The sequence below is a fragment of the Mirounga leonina genome, unplaced genomic scaffold, assembly GCF_011800145.1.
Source record: "Mirounga leonina isolate KUSES-001 unplaced genomic scaffold, KU_Mleo_1.0 Mir_173, whole genome shotgun sequence".
Lineage (NCBI taxonomy): Eukaryota > Metazoa > Chordata > Mammalia > Carnivora > Phocidae > Mirounga > Mirounga leonina.
The window spans coordinates 30,414,426-30,428,743 of NW_023270447.1; the positions used below are offsets into that span (position 1 = coordinate 30,414,426).

General features: G+C 36.5%; 1 protein-coding gene across 5 annotated transcripts in view; it reads left to right on the forward strand.

The window, feature by feature from the left end:
• Window positions 1-14,318, forward strand: part of USP33 (ubiquitin specific peptidase 33) — a 58,981-nt gene that overhangs the window by 24,786 nt on the left and 19,877 nt on the right. For 4 of the 5 annotated variants that reach the window (XM_035018230.1, XM_035018232.1, XM_035018234.1 and 1 more), the window contains exons 7-14: window positions 257-326; window positions 1,121-1,234; window positions 5,589-5,667; window positions 7,730-8,147; window positions 10,773-10,913; window positions 12,195-12,310; window positions 13,391-13,563; window positions 13,665-13,759. In XM_035018230.1, the coding sequence (XP_034874121.1) occupies window positions 257-326; window positions 1,121-1,234; window positions 5,589-5,667; window positions 7,730-8,147; window positions 10,773-10,913; window positions 12,195-12,310; window positions 13,391-13,563; window positions 13,665-13,759 (1,206 nt within the window). The remainder of the gene's footprint in view (window positions 1-256; window positions 327-1,120; window positions 1,235-5,588; window positions 5,668-7,729; window positions 8,148-10,772; window positions 10,914-12,194; window positions 12,311-13,390; window positions 13,564-13,664; window positions 13,760-14,318) is intronic. The other variant, XM_035018231.1, reaches the window with a different exon arrangement.

Sequence of the window (14,318 nt, forward strand, 5' to 3'; positions counted from 1 at the left end):
TAATGTGTGTTTTTGTTTTAATTTTCAATTTTTTGAGTAATCTCTACTTCCATCGTGGGGTTCAAAGTCACAACCCCAAGATCAAGAGTCGCACACTCTACCCATTGAGCCGGCCAGGCACTCCTATTTTGTATTTTCTTAACATAGTTTGGGAACCATAATAAGTACCATATATATTTACATATTCAGTAAACATTTATAAAATTAAGTCATTGCATTATTTAATGATGACATAATTTATGATTTTTCTTAATAGGTCTTACAGGTTTGAAAAATATTGGAAATACTTGTTACATGAATGCAGCTTTGCAGGCTCTTTCTAACTGGTAAGTAGTGAAATAAGCTTTGTTTGTACAACTTTTTAAAGTTACTCTTTGAGGAAAAAAAAATGAATTCACTCTTTGAGCAGATGACCATGCTGCTAGTATATGGGCATACCACCCTGAACGTGCCTGATCTCATCTAATCTTGGAAGCTAAGCAGGTTGGGCCTAGTTAGTACTTGGATGGAAGGAAACCATGCTGCTGTAGTATGCTTAAAAAAAAAAAAAGATGACTAGTCAGAGGAGAAAAGAAAGAAATACACATTAATAGTAATACAAGAAAGAATTAATTCTATTCAGTTTCACTAGCCAACAGGATCCTATAAATCCTTGGCTGTACTTACCTCACCATCCTCAATGCATTCCTCTCCTTCCCTCTCACTTTCTGAAATGGTCCTTTTTAGAAAATTATGTGGATCAACTAAAACTATGTACATGTCCTGAAAAAGTTATTTTTTCTTTCTTGTTAAGTAATCCTCCAGGTAGAGTAGGCAAGAATCCGGGTTGGGACATAATCCATTGTTGTCCCAGTGGGGTTACTCTGTTCATGCCTGTGGTTTCCTGAGACTGCTCTTTCTGGCTTAGACCCTAGGTAGTTGTGTGTCTTTGAGCAAGTTATTTGTTTTTACGTTTAGACATGAGCTTGAACTAATTTGTCATCATTTTTAGAGATGCTATGAAAATATTTTATACTTTTCTATAGGTGGAAAAGTCAAAGTGTTCAGATTTTCTTTGCCTGGAAGTCAGTCAGTATTAAGCTTTGATTCCACTTCAGCATTTTTCTTTTTTTTTAATTAGCCCACCTTTGACACAGTTTTTTCTTGATTGTGGAGGACTAGCTCGAACAGATAAGAAACCAGCCATTTGTAAAAGTTATCTCAAACTGATGACAGAACTGTGGCATAAGAGCAGGTATGTACTTAATATATTTATTCTCTTTATTATGTTTTTAAATGAGTATCAAATATTAAAAGGATGCAGGTGCACATATATAGAGCTGAAAAAAGTAGATTTGAGACAAGTTCATTTTAGGGCATGTTATATTTCAAACTGAACATCCCTTTGAAGTATCTGGACTGGACATCTAGTGTTGAATTGCAAAAGCTGCGATTACTGACGCTTGAGTTATAATGCAGGAGTAGGCATTCTGACAATGCTAAAATCAGACCATAGATACTTAACATGAATGTTCATTTTTCTCTTTACGCTTATTTGCTCTAAAGTGTAGCATTAGAAGAATAATTGGTGTAATATTTTACTAATTTTGTTTTAGAACTATTTGGAAAATTGCTTTTACCATTAGTCCTTTTTAAAATTTTTATTTATTTTTTAAAAATATTTATTTATTGGGCGCCTGGGTGGCTCGCTCAGTTGGTTAAGCGACTGCCTTCGGCTCAGGTCATGATCCTGGAGTCCTGGGATCGAGTCCCGCATCGGGCTCCCTGCTCAGCGGGGAGTCTGCTTCTCCCTCTGACCCTCCCCCTTCTCATGTGCTCTCTCTCTCTCTCTCATTCTATCTCAAATAAATAAATAAAATCTTTAAAAAAAAATTTATTTATTTGAGAGAGAGAGAGAACACAAGCAGGGGAATTAGCAGGCAGAGGGAGAGGGAGATGCGGGGCTGGATCCCAGGACCCTGGGATCATGACCTGAGCCGAAGGCAGACACAAGCAACTGAGCCACCCAGGCGCCCTAGTCCTTTTTTTTTTTTTAAAGATTTTATTTATTTATTTGACAGAGAGAGAGACAGCAAGAGAGGGAACACAAGCAGGGGGGAGTGGGAGAGGGAGAAGCAGGCCTCCTGCAGAGCAGGGAGCCCTACACGGGGCTTGATCCCAGGACCCTGGGATCATGACCCGAGCCGAAGGCAGACACTTAACAACTGAGCCACCCAGGCACCCCATTTTTTTTTAAGATTTTATTTATTTGAGAGTGAGAAAGTGAGAGAGTGGACGTCAGGGCAGAGGGACAAGCAGACTCCCTGCTGAGTAAGGAGTCTGAAGTAGGGCTTGGTCCCAGGACCCTAATATCATTATCTGAGCCAAAATCAGAGGCTTAATCAACTGAGCCACCCAGGCGCCCCTTACCATTAGTCCTTCTTAAAGGTTCCTGAGAACTGCTCAACCTTTCCTGTAAGAAAACAGTCACCAAAGCTATCTTTTAAAAAAAAAACATCTTGTAAGGGGTGCCTGGGTGGCTCAGTTGGTTAAGTGTCTGCCTTCAGCTCAGGTCATGATTCTGGGGTCAGTGGGAAGTCTGCTTCTCCCTCTCCCTCTGCCTGCCGCTCCCCGTGCTTATGCTCTCTCTCTCTCTCCCTCTCTGTCAAATAAATAAATAAAAATCTTTAAGAAAAATAAATGATAGAAAACCTTGTAAGACTTTGAAATCGTTAATGATTTCTAATGTAAAAATTTCATTAGTAAAGTTTTAACATTCTTACATTCCTGAGTGCTTCAGTTTTCTTCGACATATATGACCCCCTACTAAGAACATTTCTTAAATGAGACAAAAATTTGTTACTACTTTGATTTTAGTGTCCCAGGAAAAGAGAACGGCTTTTCTTTCTTTTTTTTAATTGAAGTATAATTAACATACAATTTAGTTTCAAGTATATACCATATTGACTAGAGAATTCTATATATTAATGCTCATCATGGTAAGTGTGGTCACCGTCTGTCACCGTAAAATGTTATTACAATATTACTGACATATTCTCTATGCTTTACTTTTTGATCTGTGACTTACATATTTTATAACTTGAAGTTTGTACCTCTTAATCCCCTTTATCTATTTCACCTATCCCCCTCACCCAGCTTCCCTCTGGCAACCACCAGTTTGTTCTGTGTTTTTATTTTTATTTTATTTTTATTTTATTTTATTTTTTTTAAAGATTTTATTTATTTATTTGACAGAGAGAGACACAGCGAGAGAGGGAACACAAGCAGGGGGAGTGGGAGAGGGAGAAGCAGGCTTCCCGTGGAGCAGGGAGCCCGATGCGGGGCTTGATCCCAGGACCCTGGGATCATGACCTGAGCTGAAGGCAGACGCTTAACGACTGAGCCACCCAGGCGCCCCTTGTTCTGTGTTTTTAAGAGCCTTTTTTTTTTTGCTTGTTTTATTTGTTTTGTTTCTTAGATTTTGCACATAAGTGAAATCATTTGGTTTTGTCTTTCTCTGACTTATTTCACTTAGCATAATACGCTCTAGGACCTTTCATATTGTCGCAGATGAAAAGATCTTATTCTTTTTGTGACTGTATAAATATTCCATTGTATATATACCACATCTTTATCCATTCATCTATGGATGGACACTTAGGTTGCTTCCATATCTTGGCTATTATAAATAATGCTGTAGTAAACATAGGGGTGCATATATCTTTTTGGATTTGTGTTTTTATTTTCTTTCGGTAAATACCAGTAGTGGAATTACTGGACCATATAGTATTTCTATTTTTAATTTTTTGAGGAATCTTTGTACTGTTTTTCAGAGTGGCTGCACCAATTTACACTCCCACCTGCAGTGCATGAGGGTTCCCTTTTTTTTACATCTTTGCCAACACTTGTAATTTCTTTCTTTCTTTCTTTTCTTTTCTTTTTCTTCTTTCCTTCCTTCCTTCCTTCCTTCCTTCTTTCCTTCCTTCCTTCCTTCCTTCTTCCTTCCTTCCTTCCTTCCTTCCTTCCTTCCTTCCTTCCTTCCTTTCTTTCTTTCTTTCTTTCTTTCTTTCTTTCTTTCTTTCTTTCTTGATACTAGCTATTCTGATCAGTGTGAGGTGATATCTCCTTGTGAGTTTGATTTGCATTTCCCTGATGATTAGTGATGTTGAGCATCTTTTCATGTGTCTGTTGGCCCTCTGTATGTCTTTGGAAAAATGTCTGTTCAGGTCCTCTACCCATCTTTTAGTCAGATTGTTTGGTTTTATTTTTGGTGTTGAATTGTATAACTTCTTTATATATTTTGGATATTAACACCTTATTTGATATATCATTTGCAAGTATCTTCTCCCACTTGCTAGGTTGCTTTTTTGTTTTGTTGATGGTTTCCCTTGCTGGGTGCAAACTTTTTATTTTAGTGTAGTCCCAATAGTTTATTTTTGCCTTGGTTTTCCTTGCCGAAGGAGACATATCCCTAAGTATGTTGCTAAGGGCAATGTCTAAGAGATTGCCTATGTTTTCTTTTAGGTGTTTCATGGATTCGGGTCTTATATTTAGGCCTTTAATCCATTTTGAATTTATTTTTTTGTAAAAAAATTGAGGATGATTTTAATGAGTTCTTTTGGGTATGAAGTAGATGTCATTTATATCTCTAATATTAATATTAAAGAGCCAGAATCCTCCATTGTCATTTATTCCCACTGTGTTATCCGGTGCTCCTACAGGCTCTAATGTTTCTAAATTCCTTTCTGTGTAGCTAGAACTACCCCTTAACTGCTTGTTTTGAGCTTTTTTGTCCTGATTCTGTACTTTAAACTTAATATTCCTGAAAGCCTACCAAACTGCAGAAGTGTCAGTACGGAATTCTAAAAGTGGTTAAATCTCACATTTGGTTGACTTCTCATTTTTGTTCTCATGGTTACTCGATGCTGGTTTTAAAATCTTTTGTCAGCTGTACTCAAATAAAAACATGGAATTCAGAATAGTCTTGTTTAGATAATGTACTGGGTACATTTATCTTAATTATTATCCCAGGAATTTTAAGTAATTAAAATTTTGTTTTTAAGTAATTATAAGTATTTTTAAAAAATCATAGTAGACTCCCTGCTCGGCAGGGAGTCTGCTTCTCCCTCTGACCCTCCCCCTTCTCATTTGCTCTCTCTCATTCTCTCTCTCTCAAATAAATAAATAAAATCTTTGGGGCGCCTGGGTGGCTCAGTCGGTTAAGCGACTGCCTTCGGCTCGGGTCATGATCCTGGAGTCCCTGGATCGAGTCCCGCATCGGGCTCTCTGCTCGGCAGGGAGCCTGCTTCTCCCTCTGACCCTCTCCCCTCTCATGTGCTCTCTCTCATTCTCTCTGTCTCAAATAAATAAATAAAATCTTTAAAAAAAAAAAAATCATAGTAGAGCATGATCATTTCATTAGGGAGAAGAGCAATAAAACATATCTTGAGTGTCATTAGTAAGCTGTTCTGGTGAGCCTATGAAACGTAATACTGGGCAATTTTTGGTGGTTTTTTTTGAAACACTAACAGCTTGGATTCTTGATTGCTAAATTTCTAAAATGAAAAGTGAAAGTCACAAATTTCTCATTAAAATTTTTTCTTACTCAGGCCAGGCTCTGTTGTGCCTACTACTCTGTTTCAAGGAATTAAAACAGTAAATCCAACATTTCGGGGCTATTCTCAGCAGGTAAGTCTTCATTCTTTTTCATTCATAACATTAATCTTTAATTAAAGTTTGCACAATGCCATTATGCCTTATGCTTTTATGTAGTCATTTGTATTTCTTCCTTTATAATTTATTTGTCCAATGTTTTAGGTCATCACTTCTTGTGTGTTTATTTACCAAGAATAATAACCTGTTGTCATATTTTTAGTTTATATTTTTCCACCTTTCTTGTAATTTTATATTTTTCTAGAAATTGTTAAATTTTGAGTTGATAAATATGTCTCTTTTCTAGTGCTCTTAGCTTCAAAAAGTAACACATCTAGAGATAAATTTCCACCTATATTTTATGCTTTCTTTTCTTTCTTTCTTTTTTTTTTTTTTAAAGATTTTATTTATTTGACACAGAGAGAGTGACAGCAAGAGAGGGAACACAAGCAGGGGGAGTGGGAGAGGGAGAAGCAGGCTCCCCGCCGAGCAGGGAGCCCGATGCGGGGCTCAATCCCAGGACCCTGGGATCATGAGCCGAAGGCAGACGCTTAACCATCTGAGCCACCCAGGCGTCCCTCTTTCTTTTTTCTAAAGATTTTATTTATTTATTTGACAGAGAGAGACAGCAAGAGCAGGAACACAAGCAGGGGGAGTGGGAGAGGGAAAAGCAGGCTTCCCTCTGAGCAGGGAGCCTGATGTGGGGCTCGACCCCCGGACCCTGGGATCAGGACCTGAGCCGAAGGCAGACACTTAACGACTGAGCCACCTAGGCGCCCCTGCTTTATTTTCAAAATATTTAATTCTCTGCATCTGTCATTTATTTTGTGTTACAATCCAAATTTTATTTTTCACATTACTACTGATTGTACCAAACTACAAATTTAAGAATTTTCTTACCTGATTTTTAAAATTTCTTCTTTATTAATTTTTATGCTTATGTTAATATTTTATAGGGTCTGTTTCTGGACTTTCTAATTCATTTCATTGACTTGTATTTTTTTTGAAGTAGTAGTGATGGCAGTTTCAATTATTGTAGCTTTATATATTTTCCTTTAATGTTAACACCTGGCCCTCACATATTTTTCTTTTTCAAAACAATACCTGTTCCCTTTTAATTTTTTCTGGTGCACATTCCTGGATCACCAGACACTGAATTTAGTAGATGTGAGTTGGGTCTACACATTTGTATTTTCTTTTTTCTTTTTTTTTTTAATTGAAGTATAGTTGACACACAGTGTTGCATTTGTTTCAGGTGTACAGCATAGTGATTCGACAATATAACACGTCATGCTCTGCTCATCACAAGTGTAGCTGCCATTTATCACCATACAACACTATTATGATACCATTGACGATATTCCCTATGCTGTACCCTTTATCCCTGTGACTAATTCATTACATAACCGGAAGCCTCTACCTTCCACTTCCCCTCACCCATTTTGCATACCCCTCTACCCACAGATTTGTATTTTCAAAAAGCATTCCAAGTTGATCAGGGATTTTTCTTTGGGGTATAGTACAAGATTGAATGAAACTTTAATTTTAAGCCAAACTTATAAAATATTTGAATTTAGGACAACTCTGAATTCTAATTGTCATATGAGGCAAGTCCATGTTTTCTTTATGCCTTCTCCATTTTTAAAAAATAGCAGCAGTACTAAAAGCCTACCTCTAGATCATCTTGTTTTTAAATTACTTCTGTTTTATTTACATAAATTTTTAGAACATAGTGCTTCCCATCCCTTCAGTGCCTGATGTTTCCTCAGTATAATGCCTGCACATTTAGAAATCAGTTGATAAGCACAGTTTATGTATTTTTTTCTTAATTTTCTATGTGCACATATTTTTATTTTTATTTTTTAAAGATTTTATTTATTTATTTGAGAGATAGAGTGAGAGAGAGAGCCCAAGAGGGGGTAGGGTCAGAGGGAGAAGCAGGCTCCCCGCTGAGCAGGGAGCCCGACGTGGGACTCGATCCCGGGACTCTGGGATCATGACCTGAGCCGAAGGCAGTCGCTTAACCAACTGAGCCACCCAGGCACCCTGTGCACATATTTTTAATGAAATGGTAATATCTCTGTTGCTTATATATTAGGATGCTCAAGAATTCCTTCGATGTTTAATGGATCTGCTTCATGAAGAATTAAAAGAACAGGTCATGGAAGTTGAGGAAGATCCTCAAACTATAACGACTGAGGAGACCATGGAAGAAGACAAGAGCCAATCAGATGTAGATTTTCAATCCTGTGAATCTTGTAGCAACAGTGATAAAGCAGAAAATGAAAATGGCTCTAGAGGCTTTTCTGAAGATAATAACGAAACAACAATGTTGATTCAGGACGATGAGAACAATTCTGAAATGTCAAAAGATTGGCAAAAAGAGAAGATGTGCAATAAGATTAATAAAGTAAATTCTGAAGGAGAACTAGATAAAGATAGAGACTCTGTATCTGAAACAGCTGACTTGAACAACCAGGAAACTGTCAAAGTGCAAATACACAGCAGAGCTTCAGGTAACAATTTAATACTTTGAAAATGGTAGTGTTTCATTTGTAGACAATGCGTGCAAGTTAGCATATTTGTATTTAAGATTATAACTCACCATTTTCTGATGTTTGGGGGGAAAATCAGCATGGCATCTGAGTAAAATCAGAACATTTCTGATTTACGTGTTAATGTTCACAGTCTATTTAACATAAAAGCAGAATAGGCTGTTTAGTAGCTTTAGCTTAATACTTTGTGTGCAGTATATCACATTATATAATTCAGTTTGAAGAAAAGAACTAAATAGTGGTTACTTTTGGGCTTTCAGCTAGTAGAGTTAGCAATATTTGCATGTGAGTGTTAAATTAATGTCATTTTATGCATATTCTGTTAATATCCTGGGGAAAAAGCAAAATAACCTAAATTGCAATTTTGTAATCTTACACACTTTTCGATTTAGATTGCTGTCATTGGGAGTCATATCAGCTACAAAATATTTGGCATATGTTTTGATGTAGGAGTTTATAATGAACCCTGTTATGATAGATTATATCATAATACTAGTCAGTGTTCTTTTGAAGAGAGCAAATGGCCAGATGAAAGATAATTGAGTTGGGTTGCTTTGCATTTTACTTTCATTTCTTCAAGAATTAATTTATCTGGCTTAATGTGGTCTTTAGTTTTTTGGTTTTATTTTATTCACTTAGAGAGAGAAAGAGCACAAGCAGGGGGAGAGGCAGAGGAGAGGGAGAAGCAGACTCCCTGCTGAGCTGGGAACCTGACTCAGGGCTCCATCCCAAGACCTGGAGATCATGACCTGAGCCGAAGAGACGCTTAACCATCTGAGCCACCCAGGCGCCCCTGGTCTTTAGTTTTTTAAAGCACATAAAAAAACCATCAGAAGTTTAAGTTCTCTGATCTTAAAAATAAGTGAGAGACAAGTAATATAAAAAGGTTTATCTTCTGTAATTTCTAATGAATGAAACTACTAAACAATTTATTGGTATTGAATGAACCCAAAATTCCTTCTTGAGGAAAAGGTTATTTCCATGAGTACGGGAATACTAGTGGTTCCCCTCTGTACAGCGCATAAATGCATTCTAGTCAGGAAAACATGTTAGGCTCCTTAATTATAGTGGCCTTATGTTTAGAAGTTTAGATATGTTTAAAAGCTGTTTAGTCAATAAATACATGAAATGTCAGTATTGAAAGACTTAGCCTAGGCTGCTGTAGACTGCTGTTCAGGCCTTCCTTGTCAAAAGCCTGATTAAGGGACATAGTGGTTCTTTATTGTTCCGTAGCAGACTTGTTCTTATACGTAGTGACTAATTGATGACCTAGATTAAGGATCTGAGCTTTTACATTTTACAAAGACCTGATTTAAAAATGTGACAAAGACCATATTTGGCATGCAAAACCTAAAATATTTATTATCAGGTCCTTTACAGGAAACATTTGCCAATCCCTGTCCTTGATAATACTAACTTTATTCTCTTCAGGAAGTCCTAGAGTAAGTCTCCTACCCTTTCTTCCTCCAGTGTTTTTTTTTTTTAAGATTTTATTTATTTATTTGACAGAGACACAGCGAGAGAGGGAATGCAAGCGGGGGGAACGGGAGAGGGAGAAGCAGGCTTCCCACTGAGCAGGGAGCCCGATGTGGGGCTCGATCCCAGGACCCTGGGATCATGACCTGAGCTGAAGGCAGATGCTTAAACGGCTGAGCCACCCAGGCTCCCCTCTTCCTCTAGTATTAAGTAGTCTTTTTTTTTTTTTTTCAGTCATGGTTGAAATCATGAGAAATGCCCTATGTGGAAGTAATAAAAGTCACTTATTTTGCGTTATCTGGAAAAATCCCTGAAGTCATTCTGTTTTAGGATCTTTTATCAGCAGTTCTCTTTTCCTCACTCAAATACTGATTGAGCACAGTCCCTTGCCGGGGAATCTGTGTTATATACTAGGATTCAAACAGCAAACTCTCAAGATAGCTGTCAAGAAACTTTTATTTTCCTGATTCATAATTTCCTTCTAAAAAAGGCCCTTTCCTGATAAAGGAATGTATTTCCTTTTATCACAGTGGGAATAAAATAATTTGTTCTTTATGCCTAAATTTCTTCTTAGATTTTGATTATAATGTTAATTTGAGAGAATGACCTTTTTTTCTCCTACATGGTTTTAAAGTTTTTTAAAAACTATCACAAATATTTGGGGCACCTGGGTGGCTCAGTCGTTAAGCGTCTGCCTTCAGCTCAGGTCATGATCCCAGGGTCCTGGGATCGAGCCCAGCATCGGGCTCCCTGCTCCACAGGAAGCTTGCTTCTCCCTCTCCCACTCCCCCTGCTTGTGTTCCCTCTCTCGCTGTCACTCTCTCTGTGTCAAATAAATAAAATCTAAAAAAAAAAAAACTATCACAAATATTAAAAAATACTAAATGAGAACAAATACAATCTTCTTTGGCTTTATTTGGATTCCTAGGTGGAAAATCACTGTTACTTTGCTTAGCGAGGACCTTGTCTATCAAATATTTCACTTGTCATTTATTAATGTGAATTGTGTTCAAAATTTCAAATGAAGAAACCTTTAAATTAGTTAATATTATTTGATAAGTGGGATAATTTTACTATTTGAGATAATAATACAAATTTTAAATATTACAGAATATATTACTGATGTCCATTTGAATGACCTGTCTACATCACAGATCCTCCCATCAAATGAAGGTGTTAATCCACGTTTATCAGCAAGCCCTCCTAAATCAGGCAATTTGTGGCCAGGATTGGCACCCACACACAAAAAAGGTAGAAGTTTCAGTTAACTCAGATTCCTTTGCTTTGATAATTTAAAGTGTTAATTATGAAATACCATTCAGTCCTTTAAAATTGACAGCATAATTTTATACAACCACGATTTGAAATTTTTGTGTGTGTGTGGCACAAATTTACATAGAGAAGAAGTCGCTCTTTTGGTGTAGAGTTCTGAATTTTAACACATTGCATAGATTCTTGTTACCACCACCACAAACAGAATATGGAAGAGTTTTAACACCCCCAAAGAATTCCCTATATTACCTTTTTGTAATCAGATCATCCTCCTACCCGTCCCCAAACTGTAGCCCTTTTGATCTGTTCTCTATTATTATTGTTTTGCCTTTTCCAGAATGTCATATAAATGGAATCATATAGTACGTAGTCTTTTGAAACAGGCTTATTTCACTTAGTGTAATGCATCTGAGATACAGTCATGTTGCATGTCTGAATAGTTCCTTTTTATTACGGAGTAGTATTTCATTGTATGACTATACTACTGTTTATTCATTCACTCTGAAGAACATTTGAATTGTTTCCAGTTTTTGGCCGTTATGAATAATGCTGCTATAAACATCTGTGTACAGGTTTCTGTGTGAATGTAAGTTTGTCTAGAGTAAATACGCAGAAATGGGGTTATTGGGTTTTACATTAATTTTATGCTTACTGTTATATGAAATTGTTTTCCAGAATAGCTGTATAATTTTGCATTCCTACTTGGCTATGTATGAGAATTCCAGTATTATAAAATGTAAAACTTCGAGAACTCTAGGAAAAAACATAAGAAGGAGGAAGTCTTCATGAGCTCATGTTAGACAAAAAGCTTTTTAAAGATGTCAAAAGCAATATCCATAAAAGAAAAAATTAAAAATTTTCTTGGCAAAAGACCCTATTAAGAGATTGAAAAAATAAGATTGGGTGGAAATACTTGTAAATCACATAGCTGACAAAGGGCTTGTGCCCAAAATATATTTAAAAACTCTCAAAACTTAACTATAGAATCCTTTTTTCAAATAAGGCCTTACTTGGATGCAAAAACAAATAAGTAGAAGCAAAATTATTCTGATTGAAGTTGAGCTGAGGAGACCAAACACCTCCTATTTCATCTTGGTTTCTCTTAGGGATTTTTTTTTTTAAAGTAATTCTCTTGAACGGTATTTGGACAAAATTTCATTGGCATAGTAAATTTTTATTGTTAAGGATTCCAGAGAAAATTGCTAAAGGAACTTCCTTGATTTTTTAAAAAAATGTTCTACGCTTGTTTTTCAATCCTAGCTCAATCTGCACCATCTCCAAAGAGAAAAAAACAGCATAAGAAATACCGAAGTGTTATTTCAGACATATTTGATGGAACAATTATTAGTTCAGTGCAGTGTCTGACTTGTGACAGGGTGAGTATGAGGGAATTATAATACACAGGGAATTTCTGTCAAATGCTCTTTAAAACAAAACAAAAACCTGACAAATGGAATGAAATGTTTAATTTTTTCTCCTTGCTGCTGAGGGTTTTACATGCATTTCTTGTGTTTACATCAGTATAAATTGATTCTAGGAGTAGAATTTGTTTTTTGGAAGTAATAGCAACATTTTGAAAGGATGGGTCTTGACTTGTCATTGGACAGGAATGCATCAGCAGTAAGAATTAACTCAGTTTTTCATTTCTGGTCACATATAAAGGTGATGTGTTGCTCAGCAACAGTAAATATAACACATGCATATTCTCCCAAGGCTGGCAAAATTAATATGCTGGGAAACTGTTGCTATTCACAGGCACAAGGCTGTGAATGTATCTTCTACATTTGGTGGTGTGGCTTATAAATATTTTCTTATGTTAAGATTAGGGCTCAGATAATAAAGATAGTGTCAGATTGATACACACGAGCATAAATTAAAATCATGAGTTTTTTAATCATATCTCTAAATCTCAGAATTAAGGAATATAAAATGACTTCTCTCAAAAAAACCTCAAAAATAAGTTTTTAATTATTGTATTAGTTTCATAAGTCAAATCTAAGGGCTTTCAAGAGGATCATTTTAATGTAGGCTATTTGGGTACTAGATATTTAAATGGAATCATCCTGAAATGTTCTCAGCTATTTAAAAATTACATGGCAGGTTTTACTTCTTTTTTAAAAAACATTAAAAACTATCATGAGAGGTCATTTCCAAAAATAAATACCATAGTAGTGCTTAAGAGTTTGGTACTGAGTCTAGAGTGTCTGGATGTACTTCTTTATGCCACAGTGTCCTTGACTGATGGGCATGTTGGTAGTTACCACATAAGGTTTATGTGAAGATTAAATTTAGAACAGCACCTGGTTCAGAGCAAGTATTTTTGCTATTGCCGTTACTGTTACAGATTTTTTTTCTTTTTTTGTTTATAAATTGCTTTGTGCAGTCTGAGATTTGTTCTTATAATTATGTTTGTGTTGGATTATTTTCATTCCATTTTAAACACGAAACAATTTTAGGTGTCTGTAACCCTCGAGACCTTTCAAGATCTGTCCTTGCCAATTCCCGGCAAGGAAGACCTTGCTAAGCTGCATTCATCCAGTCACCCAACTTCTATAGTCAAAGCAGGATCATGTGGCGAAGCATATGCTCCACAAGGGTGGATAGCTTTTTTCATGGAATATGTGAAGAGGTATGTGTGTATTTTCTTTGTATTAATTGAGTGTTAAAACTGCTGTTTCTGCTGTACTGGCAGAACACTTGCTTTTTTTTTTTCTGTCAATAATGTTTCAGGTTTGTTGTCTCATGTGTTCCTAGCTGGTTTTGGGGTCCAATAGTAACCTTGCAAGATTGTCTTGCTGCCTTCTTCGCCAGAGATGAACTAAAAGGTAAATATGAAACAGTTTTTCAACTGTGGCTAATTCGTGAGTGATCTAAAATACTAGTGGGACTAAATATAAAATGTATGTGTAAAAGCTAAGTTTTAAGGCGGCTTAAATAGTACCTGCCCATATCAGCATAGTTGCCAGTATCTGCCATGGTAACATAAGTAACATAAATCATATCCTGAAATAATTTATACAGATTTCTGTAGTATAAGACAATGTGGTAGGTGAGGTGTCTTAAAAAATAGAAAGGATGGGGCGCCTGGGTGGCTCAGTCGTTAACCGTCTGCCTTCGGCTCAGGTCATGATCCCAGGGTCCTGGGGTTGAGCCCCGCATCAGGCTCCCTGCTCCGTGGGAAGCCTGCTTCTCCCTCTCCCACTCCCCCTGCTTGTGTTCCCTCTCTCGCTGTCGCTCTCTCTGTCAAATAAATAAAATCTTTTAAAATTAAAAATAAATAAATAAATAAAAAGGAGCTGGGATTCAACGAAGGGGAGATTCAACCCATGTAAAAGAGTTGTATATATGGAGTACTCTGAGATCCTCCATAATATTTAAGATATT